Here is a 24,047-nt window from a genome sequence, read left to right on the forward strand (position 1 = left end):
TTTTCGTCGCTTAGTCTCAAACGGATCGTGTTAAACGGCTCGCTCAGGCCGCTCGGGAACACCGAACGCACATCGCGCCTTTCAGAGAAGGCCGAGAGCACGCTAGCCTCCGTCCCGTCAGGTCCCAGCGTTATTCACCGGACGTGAATAAATGTGTTTGGAAATTGTTCGGGGAGCGTTTATATAAGAAACGTGCTGTTTGGGGAAATCCAGTTCATTCAGAAAGACATTCATACTGACTGTGTAAAGTTGCGTCTAAGACGACGCGCTAACGTGAACCTTGATCGAACGAGTGAAAGTCATGCAATTAGCGATGAGTTAGCGCACTTTTATGTACAGACTCTATTATTAGAGTCTATTTATAGTCTTATATACGTTTAGTTTCTCCTCGAGGCATTTTTATGTTTAGACTAGTCTCTCCACCTGAGGCATTTCCTTAGGAGGCATCGTTTGACCGTTTAGTTGTAATTCCCAGGTCTCGGAGTTTTGCCTTTTATGGAGTTTTGTGGGCGTCACTAAATGCAAATGAGCCATGCCATGAGCGCCCTCAGTCGTTTGCGTCCGTCAGCGTTGTTGAAACATTCGTAAATGTGTCAGGACGTTTAAGTTTAGTCTGCGAAGACACACCGTCACGCCGTCACCACGTCCTTTGCCATGCCGTTTTGACTTCGAAGAGAGGGAAAGCGCTTGGTTTTCCATGCGTAAAAGATTTTAAATCCCTATTGTGTTGGTTAAAATATTGCCATCTGAACGAGTCGTTGATTTAAGATTTAAGGGGTTGTCAGTTTTTTGCTCCACATCAGGACGGTAAAGCTGAGACTGGAAATTGTATTAGCCTACAAACCCGTCTGACACCTTTTAGATTGCTCTTCCTTTTTTTAATTTTTTTTTTTATTTTAAGGAGGTGGGTAATAACAAGCCTCTGAATCTCTGCGCTGCCATAGCAACCACCGTCCTCTTGAAAGCCTGGTGCTGTGGCTTTTAATTCAGATGGAATGAACTCTTAAATGAGAACTGCTTATTTTGCCCTGTTTCGAAGGCTCAGTGCTGGTTTGGTGCACACACACACACACACACGCGTGCGCGAACACACACTCTTGTGGTGTAGACACTCTGAGGCAGGACGGTAGTGATTCAGCATCACAGAGCTGCATTACAGTGAACTGTGCACATTATCCTGCTGCCATTTGGAGAAACTCGATACTCCTCAGTTGTCAGTGGCGTTACGCCACAAGGTTCGGTTTTGGGTCCGATCATTATTCTGCTAATTACGGTAACCGTGTTAGTTTTCTGTTAATTTGATAAGTGGATATATCGAGTTGTACTGGAATGTTTGTAACAACAAATACCGGCAGTGTCATGGCATGGTCCTGATTAAACTCGGGCCTGCAGGAGGAATTAAAGGAAGTGTTCAAAGCGCTTCTTTCTTTTACTCTCAGACCCCTTTCTCCTAAATGGTGCATTTTATTGGCAGCTTTATAACCTTGTGTGAGTCTTCTTACCTGTTCGACGCTTGAGATTAGCCTTATTGAAAATGTGATTTCTTACTTACTGGTTGTAGCAAATTATTCCTGATTTTTGAAACTAGCGCAATCCTCAAGTCTGCTCCAGGAAAGATGTCCTCGAACATCAGCACTCTAGGTTCAAGAAGTTGCCATATGGCTTCTCTAATGGAAAGAGCCGACGTTAGACTGGATTTCCCAGAATACAGTGCGGCTGTGCGACGCAGAGACTCGACTCTGCTAGTCAGTGATCCACGAGATGTAAAAGCGGCACATGAGAACGACGGTGTGAAACTCATTACACAGCTCTGCCAGGATCCAGAGATCTATGATGATGTTGATGGAACAGTGAGCGTGTCTTCAACAAGATGGACTGCTCCATTAGGCTGTGTACAGCACAAGCTTCCCCAGAGACCTTCTGGAGATGCACAACTGTTTCATCTGTTTATCACCTTCAGCACTGGACTTACTGCACTGTGTGTCTGTGGGGGGGATGGAGAGAGAGACTGAGAGAGACGGGGGAGAGAGATGGAGAAAGAGAGAGACAGAAGGAGAGAGAGAGAGACGGGGAGAGACTGACAGGGAGAGAAACTGACAGACGGAGAGAGCGAGAGAGACTGACGGAGAGACGGGGAAAGAGAGAGAGAGAGAGACGGAGAAAGAGAGAGAGAGACGGAGAAAGAGAGAGAGAGACGGAGAAAGAGTGAGAGACGGACTGATGGAGAGAGCGAGAGAGACTGACGGAGAGAGCGAGAGAGACTGACGGAGAGCGCGAGAGAGACTGACGGAGAGACGGGGAAAGAGAGAGAGAGACGGAGAAAGAGAGAGAGAGACGGAGAGAGCGAGAGAGACTGACGGAGAGACGGGGAAAGAGAGAGAGAGAGACGGAGAAAGAGAGAGAGAGACGGAGAAAGAGTGAGAGACGGACAGACGGAGAGAGCGAGAGAGACTGACGGAGCGAGCGAGAGAGAATGACTGAGAGACGGGGAGAGGGAGAGAGAGACGGAGAAAGAGACTGGGAGAGAGAGAGCGAGACGGGGAGAGACAGACAGACAGAGAGAGAGAGAATGTATGCATATGTTGTCATGTTATATAAGCACTGCAGGGTTTAACACAGCAGTTCTAGTCCTCGTGCTGAAACATTAGGCAGAACCATGTTCACGGATGATGGGAATGATTCTGTCCACTGAAATCTGTGCGTGTATGAGGACAGTTTTTTTGTTTTCATGTTCCTTTAAAAATACGCATCACTTCACCTGTACCTGTAAACTACTAAACAGTTTACCGTCCATGTTCTGTGTGTTGTTTGTCCTGCTCTCGTCTCACACTGTTGTGTTTGCACTTTGTGTAGTCTTTCCATACTGTTCCATGTTGGTCCTGGAGACATGCCGTTTCGTTCCAGTGTAAGTTCTGTAGAGGAATGACAGTAAAAACCCACTGGACCTGACTTGGTTCAGCTCGGTAGCTGCAGTCTGATACAGTAAGAGTTCAGATATTGTGATGAATTGCAATATGGACCAAAAAATATGTTGCTAATAAATAGAATCCAAAATGGCCTGCTATATCTTCAACTGTATCATGACTCAAAACTGGCCTGTATTAATAACCATAATGCTGTCTGTGTGTCTGTCTGTCTGTTTATCCATCCTATTGTATCATATCCTAATTAGTCTGTCTATCTATCTGTCTGTCTGTCTGTTGATATAATCTATCCTAGTCTGTCTGTCTGTCTATATCTATCCATCCTATTTTATCCGTCTCTCTATCTTTCCTGTCCAATCCTATTCCATCCTGTGTTGTCTGTTTGTCTGTCTGTCTACCCTAGTCTGTTCTATCTAGTCTGTGTGTCTGTTATGTATTACAGAGAGCCTGGTCAGATATATCTGGAGACTTTGAGAGGGCTGTTCATGGGCATGTTTCAGGTTTCTCCAATATCAGTACTGTTTATGAAGAAAGAATCAATCAGTGTGAGTCTATGATTTGGCTCCTCAGATGTGGCTGCGTGTTCGTGTGTGTGTTCGTGTCTGTGAGAGAGAGCTAAACATATTAGTTCTGTGCCTCTGGAGAGCAGAACTGGAGGCCACTTGTGCTACGGTATTGCCTGTTTTATGGTCAGGCCTACGTGACTCGTCTGAACATCTTGAGAAAATATTTCCTGTGCTGCCCCCACTTGGACAGTATGGGCGAGGAGATCAGACAGCATCTGAAAGGCCAACGTGTTCATTTATTCAGCCCTTTCACTGCTCTGACCTTTGATGATCGGTTCGGAGTCGATCCCGCTGGATTTAAAAGAAGCTAAATTGAATTGCGCTGTTATGAGGGAGGGGAAACGTGATTATGTAATATCCGTTCCAGAGTTCCTCAGAGGAGTGGGTGGTAGGTTAATAAATCAGGGAACATTTTACTGAAATATCCTTCCTGATTTACCAACCTACCACTCGCACCTTCTTATCTTGTAGATTTTCATCACATCACGCTGAATTGATATTTCACCGAAACTAGGCAGCTGAAGATTGGGGGGGCGGGAGAAACGTCCCCTGGTTTTTTTTCCCCAATCTTCAACTGACCAGGTTTGGTCCGCCTGTGTCCTGTCTATCCTCAGATTCCTGTTCTTGGGTGACGGGAAGGAAACCTGATGTGGTCTTGTTTTGTCGTTGGTTCGACATGTCCTCTGTTCTGAGATGCTTTTCTGCTCACCACTGTTGTAAAGAGTGGTTATTTGCATCGCCGTAGCCTTTCTGTCAGCTGTAACCAGTCTGGCTATTCGCTTATTAAAGGAGACCTATTGTAAGCCTTTTTTTTACAAGATATAATATAAGTCTCAGGAGTCCCCAGAATGTGTGTGAAGTTTTAGCTCAAAATACCCCACGGATCATTTATTTATTATACCATGCTGAAAATGTCCCTCTTTTGGGTGGAAGCAAACGCACACCGTTTTCGTGGCTACAAGGGAGCTGCTGCTCCCCGCCCCCTTTCCGGAAGAGAACAGCTCGTGCTTCGGATACTACGTTAGATCTCATTCGGACCGCAGCCCAGTGTAAAATGATTCGTATGAAAAGTACGCAGTTTTCAAAAAGACAATCAGCTTACTGTATTGTGCATATGCATCAAAGCGTTTCCGGGTTTAAAATAAAAATGACGACATAGCTCTGGTCTCCGTGGATACACTCCGAGACCGTGGTAGCATTAGCCATGGAATCTGCTAACAAGCTCATACGGAGAGGCGATCTGCAAACGTTCACAAACTATAAAGTACGATACTTGCGTCTTCTGGATACGAAGCTGGATCACGAATAGATGATGTAAAATGATTAAGGTTTTTTTTTAGGGCACGTTTCCTTCTACACTGCGTCTTCAGTGGCTCTGATGCCGGGAGTACACGAAGACTCTTACAGCCCAGAACAGAACGCTTACGAAGCCGAGACATTCTTCTCATCGCTGTAGCCACGCCAGAGCGGAGAACATTTCGGACTGCGTGCAGCTCGCTCAGGGGAGGAGCTATGGTAATGGGGCAGAGTCCCTGGGCGGGGCTTGTTCCGTTGTAGTAGGGTGGTTGTGTACACACTGCCGCCACAGAGTTATGTTCGAGCACCATTTTAAAAAGTGTTTTGCATAATAGGTCCCCTTTAAGCAATATAAATAGTAAAGCTTCCAGTTAGGAATAAACCAGAACATTATAGTAGAAATGTAGGGGGGCGGTGGTGGGCTGGCAGCTCGTAAAGAGGCAGAGGGTCTTAAATTAGCCGTAAAAACGCTTCAGTGTGGGAGTACAATTGAACAGAATTATGGCTTTGAGTCGTCTGGAGGGTTCATCAGGCAGTCTAGACACACAGACGGTTCACCGTGCTCTTTCTGTTCGTCTTCCCAAAACGATCCGTTTCCTTTGAACTGAGGTGACCTCCAGCAACAGCCTTGCTCGGGAGTCTGTCGCCATGACTACGGCTCGCAGGACAGTCCAGTTTGTGTTATAGCATCAAACACCACACACACACACACACACACACACACACACAGAGAGAGACAAAGCTGTCCTTAGCTGAATGTGCTCCTTGCCCACAGCAATGGACCCAGAATCCATTCTTAGCTACAACATCCGGTATGTTCTCTCAGTCAACAGAGGGGACTTTTGATTTAAAAGAGCGACTGCCTTTTAAATCAACTCCTCCAAAACTAAAAGACAACGATCCTGCCTATATTTTCTGCGTATATTATAGATTGTAGGTTTGACGTCGTTTACCGACTGGGCTTCCTGAGGAGTTTGTGGATCGTATACACACTTTACGTTTCCACCATGAACATTCTTGGGCCTCCCTCCCAAAAAAAAAAAGACAGCGTGCGCATGTTAAACTGTGCGTTTGTGTGTGTTGGCAGGGATCTGAAGGCTGGAAACATCCTGCTGGGGGAAGACGGCTCAGTTCAGATCGCAGGTATGTACCAACAAGCACACGCATTCCCATGATTCCACGTCCCTCGATTTACTAATTGGGTGTCACTCTTCAGTCGGTTTCACATCGTTTAGCAGAGCTCAAAGCACTCCGGATTTGAATGATCCGCTCAGATCAAACACACACACACACACACACACACACACACACTTCTTTGATAGTCCTTCTGTACTCACTGCTTTAGAAAACCAAGAACGAATGTGTCCAGTTACATAAACATGCTTACATACACGTCTGGAATGACGACAGTATTCCGGCTTGAACGTTAAACCCGTAACGACTAGTTCAAAGTCACTGTTACGTTTCGTAGTGGCCCTGGAGAGACGTCTTTTCTGATTAGTGTCTATTTCTCCAAACGTTCTTATTTAAACGTTCTGCTTTCGTTGTTTTAGACAAAGGAGGAATCTATGAGAATCTGTAAAGGCGCTCCTTTCTGATGCCTCTAACCCCGTAGCTGTTCTCTCGTCCCGTGAGCCGCCTAGAGGGAAACATTAATTGCTCTTTTTTTTTTTTTTTTTTTCCTTTCATCAGTGGAACAAAAGGAACAGAAGACTATTACCGTGGAAACAGCTTTAACTATTCAGGAATAAATGGTATCAGAGGTAGTCCAGCAGTTATGTTTACATTTACGTTTATTCGGAGAACAAAACAAGTAATGCTACCATGCGAGGTTTATAATTGAGTTCTGGAGTAGAGGTGTAAGAGCCAGAGTTATTTTGTTTTATTATTTATTTATTTCAAGGATAATGTGGGGTTGGCATTTTAGGGGTTGGTTAGGTGTTCACGGAATGAGGTGGGTCTTTAGCTGTTTTTTGAAGATGGTGAGAGATTCTGTGGTCCGGATTGAGGTTGGAAGTTCATTCCACCACCGAGGGTCGGTTAGTGTGAAGGTTCTGGAAAGGGACCTTGAGCCGTGATGAGTAGGCACTACTAAGCGTCGGTCGTTGATTGATCGCAGATTGTGTGAGGGAACGTAAGCCTTCAGGAGAGTGTCGAGGTAGGGCGGTGCTGATCCAGACAAGGTCTTGTACGTGAGCATCAAGGCCTTGAATTTGATACGGGCGGCTACAGGAAGCCAGTGGAGGGAGATGAAGAGGGGTGTGACGTGGGTTCTTTTGTGCTGGTTGAAGATGAGGCGTGCTGCCATGTTCTGGCGCTTGAGTGGTATATCTTTAGTTCATGTGCTGCACTTTAATTAGCTTCTCATACTTTATTGTTGCTTATTAAAGGTCAAATTACGTACCTTCAATTATTTTTAAAGGTACACTATGTTCTCGCTTTAACGAGGCTCAGCCAATCAGATTTATAAGGTCCTATACCGAATTTGAAATGCAAATGAGTTGATTCGTTGAGTTGCCTCCTTTAGGTGAACACGGAGAGTCGACTCGTTTTTTTTGTTTTTTTGTTTTTTTCTCTCGGGGCTAGGCGGCAGACATAGGCAGTGGTGTTAGTCTTGGGGTGTCGTATAATCTGACACTTTCCTGGAAACTCGTTTTGAACATCTGTCGGTGTCTACGAGGCAGCATGACAATTGAGTCAAACGATCTGACTCGCTGAAGAGAGTCGAGATTCCCATCACTAGTTTGAATACGCTTCACAAAGGCAGGAGGGAATGTTTGTAGGCCGAGATAAAACATTTGAAGATCAAAGTCTCGGGGGGAAAACAAGCCGAGTGTATCAAAGTGCATCGACAGGGGGAGAGATGTGTGTGCGTGTGTGTGTGCGTTCCCATAATTTGTAAAGTGTCAGTTGTATGTCCGGCGGGAATTTCTCGCTCACTGTTCACTCCACTGGGAGAATCTCTGCTTGATTAACGCCCACAGCTAAACGGCCTGTTTTTCCCGTAACCAGGACGTGAACACACGTTTTTTTTTTAGTTCACGCCGCAAACGCGTTTCAATCCATGTCTAATCTGGTAATCTAGAGTTAAGATGTTATGACTGTGGGCAGTTTCCACACCCTTGTTGTCTTTTCTTCTTCTTGATGCAGATTTCGGCGTAAGTGCCTTCTTATCCACCGGCGGCGACATCACCAGGAATAAAGTGCGCAAGACGTTTGTTGGGACGCCATGCTGGATGGCTCCTGAAGTCATGGAGCAGGTAAATCTCATTCTCCCACACACACGCACACTGACTCAGCTGGTTATTACTGCATGCATAAACAATGCTCAGGGAATTGTGAATAAGCAAGTCAAATATGCTGAATTTCTCGTCGTGTTGTGTAAGTCTGTACTGTTGGAATCCCCGAGACTCAACCTGATCCGTTTGTTGGCAGAAACCTTTACAGCCGTATTTTCAAGCACGATCAATCCGTTTTGCTGTAGATTAAAGCATTAGTGAAGATCTGGCTCCACATTGCTATATATCTTTAAAGAAAGACATGGCCAACAGTGTTGTGTCTAGTGAGCCAGGTTTTTGAATCCCCCTTAGGTGGAAAAACACGACTTATATGTTCACTACCACTCAAAAAAAAAAAAAAAAAAAAAAAGGTTCCCACCTGGCTTGCTTGTTTCTTATTATTTCGGAATAGTAACGAAGACACTGTGAAAGCAAAGATTCTTAATGTTCCCGTGCAGTGCCTTGAAACATGCAGCGTTATTCAGGAAATCAGGGCGGGACATATCGAGTGGCTCCTCCCCCTTTTGTAAATAGCCAATAGCGTTTAGTTCACCTCACTGCCCAAGAACTGGATGCGAGCAGGACGTATCAATCTGACCCAAGAACGGTGATGTTTAAAAATAATAATAATAATAATATTGGGGTGGGGCACTTCAGATTCTAGAGAGCATTTGATTGGACAGAGAATCTGATGAGCCGCTGAAGTGCAGAATGACATCATCAGAATTGTTGATCCGTACTGGTGGTAGAGAGAGACTGTAAATTGTGAATAAATAAATATATATATATATATATATATATATATATATATATATATATATATATATATATATATATATATATATATATATATATATAAAAATCCAATTTGTGTCCTTTGTTTTGGAACACACTAGCTTACAGATATCTGTAACTGTAATATATTCCTACTGAAAGGGAATTTTTGATTTGATGTGGACTTTATCAGTATTCCTCCTGCATCTTTACTCATTTTCTGCATCTTCTCAACCAGAGTTTGACACAGGAGGTGTTTCTTAAAGTTCTTAGAGTTATTTACAGCCTCATTTGCACCTGCTCTAAATGTGGATGAAGTGGAGGAGCTTGTTCGGGGAAACCAGTATACAGTATATATTCGATCTTGTGTGTCAACTTTTGGCCTGTGGTGTTTCTAGACATCACTGTGAGTTCCTGATTGCTCCTGCTGCAGTGTGATAATGAATAAAATCTCACCTGGAAAAATAACAACTAATCAGGAAACCTTTTACTGTGTGTGTAGGTGAAGGGTTATGACTTTAAAGCTGATATTTGGAGTTTTGGGATCACAGCCATCGAATTGGCCACCGGAGCGGCTCCCTACCACAAATATCCTCCTATGAAAGTAAGTGATGACGACATGTGACTCAGTTCGCTTCTCTGTAAGTCATGTCTACACGTTATTGTATCACCAGGATTGTAAGACGCTCCAACTAAGTTCATGTATGCGGAAGAAGGTCGATAGCTCTTTCCTAGTTCTTTGCTGTTGCCGTGGAAACGATAACACGCATTCGAGCCGAACTGCTGTCTTCTGGCCAATCAGATTCGAGCATTCAGGCTTTGTGGCGTGTTCGCAGGTATTGATGCTGACCCTGCAGAACGATCCTCCGTCCCTGGAGACGGGCATCACAGATAAAGAAATGGTCAAGAAATACGGTAAATCCTTCAGGAAGATGATCTCGCTGTGTTTGCAGAAGGACCCAGAGAAAAGGTGAGGGATTTTCTCAAACTGTGCGCAGGTAATATGGGATACGGGTTCTGTTCAGCAAGGATTGACTATTTGTTTTTTCTCTCTTGTGCTTATTTCATCCAGGCCAACATCACTGGAGCTCTTAAAACACAAGTTCTTCCAGAAAGCGAAGGTAAAACTCTGAACATAACTGAACTGCAGAAGTTTCTCCAAATGGCTAGGAAAGCGTTTCAGAGTGCTGGCAGCGAGCGCATGAATCTGCGGGGTTTTTAAATTTTTATTTCCCCTGGCTGATTCATTCAATCGCTATGGATGACATGAATTCTTTTCCAGCAATTTGGACAATTTCAGTAAGCTTTACTATTACACCGGGTCTCTGTAACACTCAGGCACTTCCAGTGCAGGCCAACAGGGGGCAGCACATTTCTTTTTCTTTCTTTTCTTTTCTATTTATAGATGTCACATATAAGAATACACTGCTGTTTCACCAGCTCCAGAATATTAGCCTTTTTCTTTTTTTTCCCCCTTTTTTTAAAAAAAAAAAAAAAAATGAAAAAAAAAATTTATGATTTCAGATGTGAAATAAAAAAAAAGGTGTCCAAACTCTTGGAGAAAAAAAAAGAGCTGGTCAGCACATAATTGTAATGGTACAAAGTCTTTTTTTAATTAGCATTTTTATTCTTTAATCTAATAAATGTTTTCATTAGATTAATTTTTTCTTTAATCTAATTTTTATTTCATGGATTTCAAGAAGATGAATCGTTATTAATAATAATCTTTATTAATCCTATTTTTCTTTTTTCCTTCCTGTTTCCTCCAGTTTTTTTAACCACTATTATTTGTTTGTATTTCTTGTATTTACAATTTTATTTACTGCTTAGGGTGCAAAATTAGTTCTTTATATATATATATATATATATATATATATATATATATATATATATATATATATGTGTGTGTGTGTGTGTGTGTGTGTGTATATATATATATATATATATATATATATATATATATATATATATATATATATATATATATATATATATATAAAGAACTAATTTTGCACCCTAAGCAGTAAATAAAATTGTAAATACAAGAAATACAAACAAATATATATATATATACACACACACACACACACTAGATTAAATTTTAGGGCTAAATCCAAAAGCCTGTACTGTTTGTGAACTTTTGCATAATATGTGCTGTACTTAGATTTATTAAATTTGTATTTTTTTTCTAACACTGAGTGGAAATTGCTTTTCTGTCATTTTCACTGCATTTTTTTTCTTTCCTGCTCTAGAATAATGAATTTCTACAAGAGAAGTTACTACAGAGGGCACCCACAATATCAGAAAGGTCGAAAAAGGTGAGGTTAAAATAAAATTAATTTTTTTTCCCCCAGAACATGAAGATGCAAGAAAATAAATAAAATTACTGTCTCACCTTGTGTGTGCGTGTGTGTGTGTGCGTGTTTGTGTGTGTGCGTACGCGTGCAGGTAAGGCGGGTTCCTGGCTCCAGTGGCAGGCTGCATAAAACAGAAGATGGCGAATGGGAATGGAGCGATGATGAGTTAGACGAGGAGAGTGAGGAAGGCAAAGCTGCCGTTGCTGCTTTACGGGTGAGAGTGACACAGACTCACACAATTAGACACGCTTTATCTCTCTATCTCTCTCACTCTGTCTACAGCTGTGCTCATAAATTTACATACCCCTTGCAGAATCTGCAATATGTTAATAATTGAAAAATGATAATAAGAGGGATCATTAAAATTGTATTTTCTTTTTATTTAGTTCTGCCCTGAATAAGCTATTTCACATAAGAGGTTTACATTATAGTCCACAAGACACCATAATACCTGAATTTACACAAATGAACCAGTTCAAAAGTTTACACACGCTCGATTCTTAATCCTGTGTGTCGTTACCTGGACGACTGTTTGTATGTTTTGTGATAGTTCTTCACGAGTCCTTTGTTTGTCCTGAGCAGTTAAACTGCCCACTGTTCTTCAGAAAAATCCTCCAGGTCCTGCACATCCTTTACTTTTCCAGCATCTTCTGGAGATTTCACCCCTTTCCAACAGTCGCTATATGATGTCGAGATCCATCTTTTCACACCGAGGACGACTGAGGAACTCGTCTCATACACGACTATTACAAAAGGTGCAAACGTTCACTGATGATCAAGAAGGTAACACGATACATTACGAGCCAAGGGGGTGTAAACTTTTGAACAGGATGATTGGTGTAAATTGTTATTATTTTGTCTTCTGCGAAACATGTAAATATCTCGTGTAGCTTCTGAAGTTCAGTACTAAATGAAAAAAAAAGATCTTTAAGTGTATTTACATAAAAACAGTCGTTGATCATCCAGATAACGACACACAGGATTAAGAATCGAGCGTGTGTAAACTTTTGAACCGGTTCATTTGTGTAAATTCAGTCATTATTGTGTCTTGTGGACTATGTAAACATTTATGTGAAATAGCTTATTCAGGGCATGACTAAATAAAAAAAACTATTTACAATTTTAATCATTTTTTTTTGTCAATTATTAACATTTTGCAGGTTCTGCAAGGGGTATGTAAATTTACGAGCACAACTGTATCTCTGTCTCTTTTTCTGACGCACACGTTCTTCCTGTGGCCTTCTGAGTGTAAAGTGGTGTGTCTGTAAACACCTTTCCTCTTAACTTATTATATCACCCCCCCCACACACGTGAAATATTTGCCATTGTGGTTTGATGTAGCCCTGCATTTTCATCATTTCAAGAGCCCCACATTTGAGTGCATGTGTTCGTATGTTGTGATATGTGTTTTGTCTTTGACACCCGAAGGAGCAGTTGCCCAAGTCGGTTAGCGCACCGCGGCGACAAGTTCGCTTCTCTCAGCCTTTGGAAGTTCCTCCAGATAGGGTTGGGCTTTTCTCCAGCACATACAGATGGCTCCATTAACAAGGAAACACTCCCTTCTAGGAGAAGCAAACTGTATTAGAATGACCAACAGGATGTAGAAGAGTGTACAAAGGGCTGATTAGACCACGAAAATGCTTACTAAAAACATAAATAGGTATTTCATCTACATCCAGACCAAAAAAGGGATTTTTTCTTTTTTCGGCGTTCCTTGACAGCCTAGGATTAGAATAATATATCCAGGTTGCAAAGACCGGGTCCACTTCCAAGAACTGATTTCGGTTCATCAGTTATCCAAAACTCAGTAATACTCAGAAGATGAGAATTAATAATTATACCACAGCAGTGTCAAATCTGACTGGTCAGAAGGTGTGGATTGATTTGATTTTTCTATAACAGCAGCTCTGACAGTAGCACTGGCAGCAAGATCAATCCCAAAACACAAGCAGCTCTTTCGCACGGACCAACAAATAATCTTTGGCTAGTAATAAACAGATTAAAATAGGCTGTTGTATAATGTAACAAGGAAACGTATAAAAAAGAAAAAAATAAGTTTTGATGTGGAAGGAGTCTCCAATACAAAAAAAAATATATATATATATATATATATATATATATATATATATATATATATATATATATATATAAAATGTGTATATGTATGTACTTTAATAACTAAAAAGCAATCTTTTTTTGGTCATCGTTGCCCAATTGCTGTGGTATAAAAGGAATCAAATATCTTGGGATGTGCTGTTATCGGAAAATAATCAGCATGTCTCGTCATATTTTATTTCTTATAATACATAACAGATAAATCTATTGAGCCAGTTATTACAATCACTGCTGATTGGATCACGGTCCAATCATGATTGGATCGTTTTCAGGTGGGGTGGGGGGATGGTGGAGGAATCATGTCCTGAGAAAAGTATTTGGTTATTAATACTCTAAACAGTTCTTGGAAGATGACTCAGACATTCAGAGATTTCCTTCAGCAGATTAAATATCGAATTTGATTAGTGAGGCCAGACAAAAAGATTCCAGCTTCCCCCAACACCCCTACAAGCTTTGCTAACACATAATAGATGTCTGCAGCTGTAATCTAAAAAATACAAACACTTAAAAATGTTCGTGTCTTGTCAGAATTGCAGTAAGTATCCAAGTTGAAATTGATCAGAGTTTACAGTTATCTGATTCAGAGGATGGTGCGAAACGTAGTTTCAAGCTTATAGTTATAAGGGGGGTGGTGGCTCAGCAGTCGAGGCTCAGCAGTTACTGATCAGAAGGTTGAGGGTTCAAGCTCCAGCACCACCATGTTGAGTCCTTGATCAAGGACCTTACCCCTCATGGCTGACCCTGCGCTCGGACCCCAGCCTTGTTCCACTGTGCCGTGATGTATATGTGATAAATAAAGGCTTCTTCTTCTCCTTGAGTTGTAATGTAGAATTTAGCATTATTAAAACGGTGTAAGATGCTCAGATATTGTTGTGTGACTACTAGCATCATAAGCTGCGTCTGAAGTGGTTCATTTTGCACAGCAGTGTGTTCGCATTAGGGAATCAACTGCAGTCTTTCTCACGATTAATACCATTTAATAGAGCACTATTAATACTGTTAATCAGTATTAAGTCAGCTCGTGTAACACAAGGGGGCGGAGCCAACAGAAGGCACTGAAGTTTATATACTATATTTTAAGTTTGTGCTTTTGATGTGTGCTTTTTGAACATCCCGTTCCAGATTTAGTTCCACCTTTGCTGTTATAACAATATCCACTCTTCCAAAGGCCTTCCACTGGATGGGCATTTGCGATCATTCACACTCAAGAACATTAGCGCGGACAGGCGAGGAGGTCTGGGATGCAGTCAGCGTTCCAGTTCGTCACAAAGGTGTTGAATGGGGTTGAGGTTAGGGCTCTTGCAGGATCCTCGAGTTCTTCCACTCCAACCTTGGTAAAAATGATGACTTTATGGAGCTGGCTTTGTGCACAGGGGCGTCGCCATGCTGGAACAGGTTTGGACCTCTTAGTTCCAGTGAAGGGAAATTGTAAAGTAACAGCATACAAAGACGTTTTATAGAATTGTGCACTTCTAACTTCGTGGCATCAATTTAGGGAACAACCACATGCAGGGTGTGATGGTCAGGTGTCCACATACTTTTGGCCATACCGTGTGTTTCAGCGACATTTTGGGATTTTAAAATAGTTTTAATTAGACGCAGCTACAGTGATCGTTATCTTCAATGTGGCCATGCGAGTTGCCATAGAAACGGCTCGTTTCTGTTCCGCCTCGACCCTAGCACTGTTCTTCCTGATCTTATTTCTAAGCGTGATATTACATTTTACCCCATCCTCTGAATCAGATCATTTTTACAGGACAGGAGGAAGTCCAAAAAAAAATAAAATAAAATAAAATACAGTGTATATTTTGGGAGGTTGTCTTTCCTGGAAGCCATTTGTATCGCTCTGTGTGTGTGTTCACAACTCACCTTTTAAATAAATGACTTCTTTTAACCATTTAACGGGTGAATAATCCGTGCTCAGGGTACAGCACTAACACACACTGGCTTCGGGCTAACGCACACTTTTGTTGTTGAACACTTTCACTGAAACCACTATTGGTGTCCTATTACACTGATCAGATATAGATTATATTTATATGTATTAGGAGACAAAGTTGAGAGAGTGATATATTTCACATGTAGACTACTCTATACAGGTGCATCTCAAAAAAAATTTGAATATAATTTTTTTTTTTGTAATTTAATTAAAAAAGTGGAACCTTCATATATTCTAGATTCATTACACGTAAAGTGAAATATTGTAAGCCTTTTTTTTGTTTTACTCTCAATGATTACGGCTTACAGCTCACAGAAATCAAAATTCCAGTATCTCAAAATATTCTAATAAAGAGTTTATAATATAGAAATGTCGACCTTGTGAAAAGTATGTTAATTTATGCAATCAGTGCTCGGTCGGGGCTTTAATTCTTTTACAGGAATTACATCAATGCGGCGTGGCAAGGAGGCGATCAGCCTGTGGCACTGCTGAGGTGTTCTGGAAGCCCGGGTTGCTTTGATAGCGGCCTTCAGCTCGTCTGTATTGTTAGGTCTGGTGTCTCTCATAGATTCTCTATGGGGTTCGGGTCAGGCGAGTCGGCTGGCCAATCAAGCACAGTAATACCACGATCAGCAAACCAGTTACTAGTAGTTTGGCACTGTGGGCAGGTGCTGAGTCCTGCTGGAAAAGGAAATCAGCATCTCCATAAAGCTCGTCAGCAGATGGAAGTGCTCTAAAATCTCCTGGTTGACGCTGCATCGACTCTCGACTTGAGAAAACACACTGGACCAACACCAGCAGATGACATGGCACCTCAAATCATCACTGACTGTGGAAACTTCACACTGGACTTCCAGCGACTTGGATTCTGTTCCTCTCCACTCTTCCTCCAGACTCTGGGACCTTGATTTCTAAATGAAATTTACTTTTATCTAAAAAAAAAATGATTGTGTTCGTGTGTACTGAACCAGACTGAGAGATTAAAGCCTCAGGAAACCTTTGCAGGTGTTTTCAGTTAATTCGCTGATTAGAGTCTTCTCAGGTCGACATTTCTGTATTGTAAATTCTTTACTCTAATATTTTGAGATACTGAATTTTTTATTTCCGTGAGCTGTAAGCCGTAATCATCGAGATTTAAAACATAAAATATTTCACTTTGTGTAATAAATCTAGAATATATGAAAGTTAAACTTTGAGTTAAATTATGGGGAAAAAATGACCTTTTCCACGATATTCAAATTTTCTGAGACACACCTGTCTATTCTAGTTTAACATCATACTGAGGTCTTTAATGTTGCTTCTAAAGTGATTGGCTGATGATTAATCTGACGTAATCAATACATCACAACTCCATTTAGATGTCGAGGAGTTTTAAGTGCTGAATAATTTTAATCACAGCAGACCTCCCAAACTTTGACAACTTGTGACTTACAGCACAGAATCCCCACGGCACACATCCGGGCAGAATCGAGCTGTAATAGGACCGTGGCCCGAAGATTAGAAACTACTTTGTTAAATTTAAACTAAAATAGTGTAAATAACGATTAAAACGAAATGATACAGAACAGCGATTAAATAAGGAAACCTTAAATCTCTGTGGAGCTTACTAATTGGTCGCTCTCAGATCCTAGTGCAACACTGATTGAGTGCTTTATTAAAAACAGGTGGACTGGAAAGATTTTGTATCGCACCACCCGATTTGTAGGTGAGCAAAAATATTGGAACATGCGACTGACCGGTGTTTCTTGTTACCCAGGTGTGTCCTGTTAGTTTGATTGATTGTTTAAACAGTAAATATCTCTGAACATCTATTCTTGGATTTAGCCTTCAGTTTCACCTGTGAAGACTGTTGTTACAAAGGATAAACCAACATGAAGATCAGAGAGCTGTCTATGGGAGAAAAGTGGGAAAATCAATCAGAGGCATTGTACAAAGATTGGGCAATGAAAAAGAAACAAACCACTGGTGTACTGAGCAACAGACACCGAGTGGTTCGGCCAAGGAAACCAACAGCAGCTGATGACAAACATTGTGAGAGCTGTGAAGCAAAACCCGGAAACAAGAGTTAGTGACATCATCAACAACCCAAACAGGGCAGGGGGGGATGTATCACAACCCACTGTTCGATGAAGACTTCGAGAGCAGATATATAGAGTTCAAAATCACTCATCAGCAGTAAGAAAGGGAAAGCCAGATTGGAATTCACAAAGAAATACAGAGATGAACCACAAAAGTTCTGGAACCAAGATAAACCTATACCAAAGTGTGGAGAAAGAAAGGATCTGCTTGTGATCCATAACATACAAGCTCATCTGTGAAGCATGGTGGAGGTAGTGTCATGGATTGGGATTGCACGGCTGCTTTTGGAACATTCTCACTAATCTTTATTGATGATGGAACTCATGATGGTAGCGGCAGAATGAATTCAGAAGATTACAGGAACATTTTGTCTGCTAATTTACAGAGCAATTCATCCAAATGTCATCATGCAGCAAGACAGTGATCCAAAACACAGACCCCTCAACAATGGGCTTCATCGGGGGGAAAAAGTGTAAGGTTTTAGACCGGCCAAGTCGATCACCAGAACTTAACCCAATTGAGCAGCATTTCACCTCCTGAAGAGGAGACTGAAGGGAGAACTACCCTCCGAAACAAACATCTGAAAGAGGCTGCAGTAAAAGCCTGGAAAAGCATCACAATAGAAGAAACCAACAATTTGGTGTCAGGGAGTTGTAGGCTCGATGCAGTTATTACAAGCAAGGGCAATGCAACCAAATATTAACTGTTATTTACTTTCATTTACTTCAAATCTTATCTGTTCCTATACTTTTGCTCACCTAAAAATTGTGTGGTCTGATACAAAAGGCTCCATGTTTTATGCTGTTTAACACGTCTAGATGTAAATATCAGGAAATAAAAGCCGAAATCCTAAACTCTCGTCTCATATCCATCTTCTGAGCTCAAACCCAAACGTCTTTGGTGTATACGGCACAAACAAAACGAATAGGCCGTGTCGTTCCAATAGTTTCGTAGGGGACTGTATGTGGTCCATGAAGTGTGTTATAATGATTTAATGTCTATAAAGATAGAATTATAAAGATTTTTGGCTAGATTAGATTAGATTAGACCTAGAACGTTTCTAGGATTTCTCACAATTAATAATAACCATCACGTATTCCTATTTCTCATTTAGATTCCCGAATTGTAGAGAATTTGAAATGAGGTCATTTAAAACTAAAAGGCTGAAATCTCGAGTGTGTAAGCACTTTTGACGAAGTTTACAAGTGCAGTAAACGGTGGCTGTTAAAATCATTCATACGTCGCATCTGAGTACATTATAAATAATTTAAATCTCACAACCGAGCAAAATTGAACCGTTAAGTGACGTTTATGTGCGGAGTCCCTCAATAAATCAGCCTGTAAAAGGAGTAATATAATGTATAATAGATAAGACAAGCGGATAACGCCCTCGATCCTCCGGCATCATCAAAAGCCGATCGCTTTTGCACCCGAGACCGATTCGAGAGTGAAAGCGATGTTTGTGGATTTAAGACCACGGTTTAAAACGGTGCTGTTGAACGCAGACAGATTCGTGACAGGTCTTTGTTCTAGGAGCAGTTAGATCTGTGTGAAACTCTGAATAGGCGTGTTCATTAAAAGCCGTAGGTTGTATATTCATACGAAGGAGATTTAAAGGATGGAGCCCTGTGAGCTTGGGAATAAAACGGCCGTTGTGCAGGAAGCGGCACAACACTAATGATTTCTGTTTGGAATTTGGGTTTAATGGGAAATTAATAAGTATAAACCCCTTTATACACATTGTATCACAGATATGACCCAATCATCATCGATTTTCAAAACTAAACCGTCATAAGAAGTGCATTTCAAAAATGAACAAAAGTGTGTGCATTGAACGCATAAACATGGCAGCGCTTGGTAACCTGATGATCTTCCCCTCTACTGCTGCACCTTTAACATCTCTCTCTCTCTCCCCCCCCCCCATGTGTTTATAGTCTCCAAGAGTAAAGGAGGGCACTCAGAACTCGGAGGTAAGGACTTATCTTTGAATCTGAATTTTCATAGAGTAGTTTCTGGAAATGCATGCTTGTTCTATTTTGTTGTGTGTGGAATGAAGTGATATTCATATTTAGCGCCTCCCTCTCGTGTATATTGCCAACCCCAATCAAATTGGCCAGTGGATAATGTTGTGTGAGATGAATGTTTAAGTGCTGCATTTTTTTTTCTTTTGAATGTGGAAGACAGTAGATCGCTCTTTCCTTTAAGTGTAAAGATGCGGTTGGCGGTATTCACGTGTCTCAGAGGAAGCACGTGTTAGCCCTCACCCTCCCCAGTTAGTATCTGTGGTATGATTGGGTAGAGAGCTGGCAGGTGGGGTGAGAATTGGCAGGTAACCAAATTGGGGAGGAGAATGGAGAGGTATTAGTTGCTCTGGAACATTCGGATCATTGTAGATGATGATGATGATGATGAAAGGAGTTTGACTTGTTTAATAAGCATCTCTGTGTCATGTCGTTTTGCCCGTCAGCAGCTTTTCCAGCCAGCCGAGCCCTTCGTCAGTCACCTCCAGACGGGTGTTCCTGCCCAACCCGATTTACCTCAGTCTGGTGGGCAGGCCGTGCCGCCCTTACAGTGCCCGCCTGCTCCTGCTAACCCCGCCCAGGTAAACCTTCTAATCGGTCCACAGATCATTCCTGATGCAACATTTTGATTTGCACAGGAGGACATGAGATTGTGGTGGTAAAAGATGTATGACATAGGGCTGTAGAAAATTGTATATCTATATTAATAATATGGATAATAATAATAGTAATAATGATTTCATATCATATCGCCCATTGTTGTGTAATTTGTGTCAGAATTAAAAGTCAGTCTATACAGGATTTCGCAGAGGTTTTTATGATCATCGCGGACAAAAGTATCTTTTTTTTAACAAGAGTTGAGCTCAAAAGCCACTGCTGGAATGCTCACACATTTGACCTTTGACCCTCAGGTTCCAGCGCCGGCCCCTGCCCCAGTTCCTGCCCCTGCCACTGCCAGCGATTCCTCCAAATCACCCATCAGCCTGGTGTTAAGGTTGAGGTATGTGCTTGTGTGTCTGCTCCGTCACTGAGCCTCATTTTAACAGCCGGTCTGCTGTGTGGCATAAATCTGCATTCACATTCCCATCATTAAACCCGTCCAGGGTCTTAAATATGATGCTAGTGCTCATCTTCTGTCAACGCCAAATCACTAAAGGAGTCCTAACGTCAACATTTTGACACAAGAAAGTAAAGATGGGAAATTCTAGAGGATAAACATGTTGAGGAACAGTAAATAATTAAGGGCATTTGCTACACCTATGCTTTTACACATCATCACTAGGTGTTCTCTCGTCTGTTCTCCAGAAACCTGAAGAAGGAGCTCAACGACATACGATTTGAGTTTATGCCTGGACGAGGTAAGCAGTTTGAATTACTAATTGGATTTTTCTTTTTTCAGATCAATGTACTACTTTTAATCACATAAGAACCCATTTCCTAAACGTTTCATTAAGTGACCGTTATGCTCTGGGTTCTCAATAAATTGCTTGTTTTACATTTTTTTATTTTGTATATACACACACACACACACACACAGACACACGACTGAAATGTTTCACATGAAATGTGTTTTTTTTTTTGTTCGTTTGTTTTTGACTCTCAAATGCCGTTTTATTGGACTGTACTGTGTATAGTGAGCATCTGTAGTAAATAGGAAGCAATTTGGAATTGGGTCTTGGAGTGTTGCATTGTAATGAGTATGAAACATTAAATAAAGTTAATCTGAAACATTAAAGGTAATCATTAATTTATATTACATTCCTGGGGCTTTTTTTGACCATAGAAAGCACTATCTTGGTCAGCCTAACATTATAGGCATTTGAATGCTAATATGAAATTTGGAGATCGCCTTATTTTAGAAGGACACATGCAAAGATTTTTCAAATCTGGCCAAAATAAGGACGTCTAGAAGATGATGTTTTTAGGTTTATTACCTTCTAAAGCCACACAGTTTCCAATCACAACAGAGTAGACCAATCAGAACAGACTGGGACATCTGACCAATCAGAGCAGAGTATGCTCTGTGAAAGGAGGAGTTTAGAACGAATCCTTTAGAACGGATCATTTAACGAGTCGTTTGTGACACCGGGGGGAAAATATGTAATGCTGCAGTTTAAATGATGAGCACCTTAAAGTGTTTTTAGACCTAGGATGCGTGTAAATCTATTGTATGAGACCTTTAAAACAAAACTAGGCACGTTTCAAAACCCTAATAGGTGTGCTTTAAACAAATCAGGCAAGACATAAATAGAAGCTAAAGATCTCTCTTTATGGTGAAGTTCCAGGTCTGTGTGTTTACCGTTTAAGTTGTTGCAGGAAAATTAAAGTATATCGTTATTCAACACTGCAGTCGTTCGTCTCTCATCCCTCTTTCTCATTTACTTGCTTTGTGTTATTCTGTAGACACGGCAGACGGGGTATCCCAGGAGCTGGTGTCGGCAGGTCTGGTAGATGGGAGAGATTTAGTTATAGGTAAGTAACCATTAGAATATTTCTCAGCCTTTGTAATGCCCTTAAAGTTTTTCATAAAAAAAAAAAAAAACAACCCACACAATTACTAATTGATCACGATTTCTCAGATGGTGGGTTGTTTGTTTTTTTTGTTTGTTTTTTTTTCCCACTTTCTGTTAAATAATACATTTCTTCATTTTGTACTTGCATAGAAAATGTAGATGATTTTTTTTCAAAAAAGCCACAGAAGCACCAACACTTTCTGGTTTAATAATATGCGTGGATCGCATTTGTCTATTGGCTCTCATATTTTATGATGCAATAAAACATAGCTGGGACATGCTGCTATTAATGCAGATATTCTGCTCCTCGATTCTTAAACGAATCTAACAAAGCATCCAAAAGGAATAAAAACTTCAATGAAATCTAAAACATGTTTTATAATATTTCAATTTAAACTGCTGTTATGAATATTAATCATCAATGTGTTTTTTTTTCCTTTTTTTTTTATTATAAAGTTGCTGCTAATTTGCAGAAGATAGTCGACGAGCCTCAAGCCAATAAAAACGTCACTTTTAAGCTGGTGAGTTCCAAACAGTTGGCTTGTTCCCATAGAAACGAATACCGTTAAGCAGGAACCATACCAACTTCCCTGTCTTTGCAGGCATCCGGCGTCGAAGGCTCTGAGATTCCTGACGACGTCAAACTCATGGGATTTGCTCAGCTCAGTATCAGTTAAAGTTTGCCTCCATGCGTGGACCATGACTTGCCTAAAAATGTGAAAAGCAAACAACAAAAAAAAAAAAACACAACCAACACCACACCAATAGAATGACACATTCATCCCCTGCGCACCATTTGAGATACCACTTCTGCCAAAGAAAACCGTACCGTGTCGTGAGCCCATAGGATTTAACCCGAAAACCTCCCAGCTGTGGAAGGCACTGGGGTGAAAGGATGAGATCAGAATCTATAGGAAACAGTCAACTAAAGTTTACAGTGTATATGTAGAAGGATGTTTTCTTTCTTTTTTTTTTTTCTTTTCTTTTCTCCATCATCAACCACGTTGTGTTCATTTTCATTTTTTCCTGTTTCCTCCTGTAATATACGTCCTGACATTTGCACAATCTGAAACTAACGCCCTAAAATGTTGATTAATGTAATCATGGCCTTATATTCAAGAGCTACTGAATGCATGTTTAAGGAGAAAGTCCTAATGAATTGTGGAGATTTCATTTCCACACAGAATAATAAAAACAAGACAGCTCGCACACTTCAACTGAAGTGAGTGCCGTACTCCAGCACACACTTTTAGCCTTATTGTGACCAGACGAATCTGCAAATCTGCTTTCAGAAGGTTCTCGTGAACCACTTATGTTCCTAGGCACTTTTTTTCTTAATTTTTCTTTCTTTTTTTTTTTTTGCGTTCTCAGCTGCTGTACAGAATTCCTTGTCTGCGTGATGCACTGGTATTTATCGCAATGCAAACATCGTGCTGTTTAGCAGCCCGCATACACGAGTGGGTGCACACAGAAGACACACTTGTACCTGATCGGGGTGGACAAATCATAAATGTATTAACTTGCCCGCCAGGCAAGTAGACTGGAAACTGACTGGACTAAGCAAAGAAACAAACTGTTTGTAGCGTGTCATGTTTGCGACTTCGATTAAAAGTCAGTCATTGGGCAACACTACGCTACAGACTAAATACAAATGTTTGTTTGTTTTGCTAAAGTCAGTAAGAAGTAGGTTTTTTTTTTCCTTCTCCAGTTGTTGAACCTACTTGTCTGCCAGGCAATTATAAATAAAGAATTAATAATCTGGTCACAAAATCTGCTCTTCCCCGGGCAGCCAGGCTACAGATCTGTCCACCTCTGTTAATGAATTTATTGATTTAATTAGTCACTGATTATGCCTGCCCCTCTCTCTCTCTCTCTCTCTCTCTCTCTCTCTCTCTCTCCCCCCCTCTTTCCCCCTCTCTCTCCCTCTCTCTCCCTTCTCTCCCCCTCTCTCCCCCTCTCTCTCCCCCCTCCTTCTCTCTCCGTCTCTCTCTCTCGCTCTCTCTCCCTCCCTCCCTCTCTCCCCTCCTCTCTCTCCCTCTCTCTCTCCCTCCCTCTTTCCCCCCCTCTCTCCCTCTCTCTCTCCCTCCCTCTTTCCCCTCCCTCTCTCTCTCTCTCTCTCTCTCTTCCCCTCCCTCTCTCTCTCTCTCTCTCTCTCTCTCTCTCTCTCTCTTCCCCTCCCTCTCTG

The 24,047-nt window shown here is 41.3% G+C and overlaps 1 protein-coding gene across 2 annotated transcripts in view; it reads left to right on the forward strand.

The window, feature by feature from the left end:
• Positions 1–23,754, forward strand: part of oxsr1b (oxidative stress responsive kinase 1b) — a 52,636-nt gene extending 28,882 nt beyond the window's left edge. The window contains exons 5-18 of one of the 2 annotated variants that reach the window (XM_053611563.1): positions 5,874–5,929; positions 7,937–8,046; positions 9,341–9,442; positions 9,675–9,808; positions 9,911–9,959; positions 11,091–11,156; positions 11,287–11,409; positions 19,263–19,298; positions 19,796–19,930; positions 20,261–20,349; positions 20,655–20,707; positions 21,753–21,821; positions 22,319–22,383; positions 22,465–23,754. In XM_053611563.1, the coding sequence (XP_053467538.1) occupies positions 5,874–5,929; positions 7,937–8,046; positions 9,341–9,442; positions 9,675–9,808; positions 9,911–9,959; positions 11,091–11,156; positions 11,287–11,409; positions 19,263–19,298; positions 19,796–19,930; positions 20,261–20,349; positions 20,655–20,707; positions 21,753–21,821; positions 22,319–22,383; positions 22,465–22,539 (1,162 nt within the window). In that variant the 3' untranslated portion in view covers positions 22,540–23,754. The remainder of the gene's footprint in view (positions 1–5,873; positions 5,930–7,936; positions 8,047–9,340; positions 9,443–9,674; positions 9,809–9,910; positions 9,960–11,090; positions 11,157–11,286; positions 11,410–19,262; positions 19,299–19,795; positions 19,931–20,260; positions 20,350–20,654; positions 20,708–21,752; positions 21,822–22,318; positions 22,384–22,464) is intronic. The other variant, XM_053611564.1, reaches the window with a different exon arrangement.
• The last annotated feature ends 293 nt before the right edge of the window (positions 23,755–24,047 follow it).

The sequence above is a fragment of the Ictalurus furcatus genome, chromosome 23 (assembly GCF_023375685.1).
Source record: "Ictalurus furcatus strain D&B chromosome 23, Billie_1.0, whole genome shotgun sequence".
Lineage (NCBI taxonomy): Eukaryota > Metazoa > Chordata > Actinopteri > Siluriformes > Ictaluridae > Ictalurus > Ictalurus furcatus.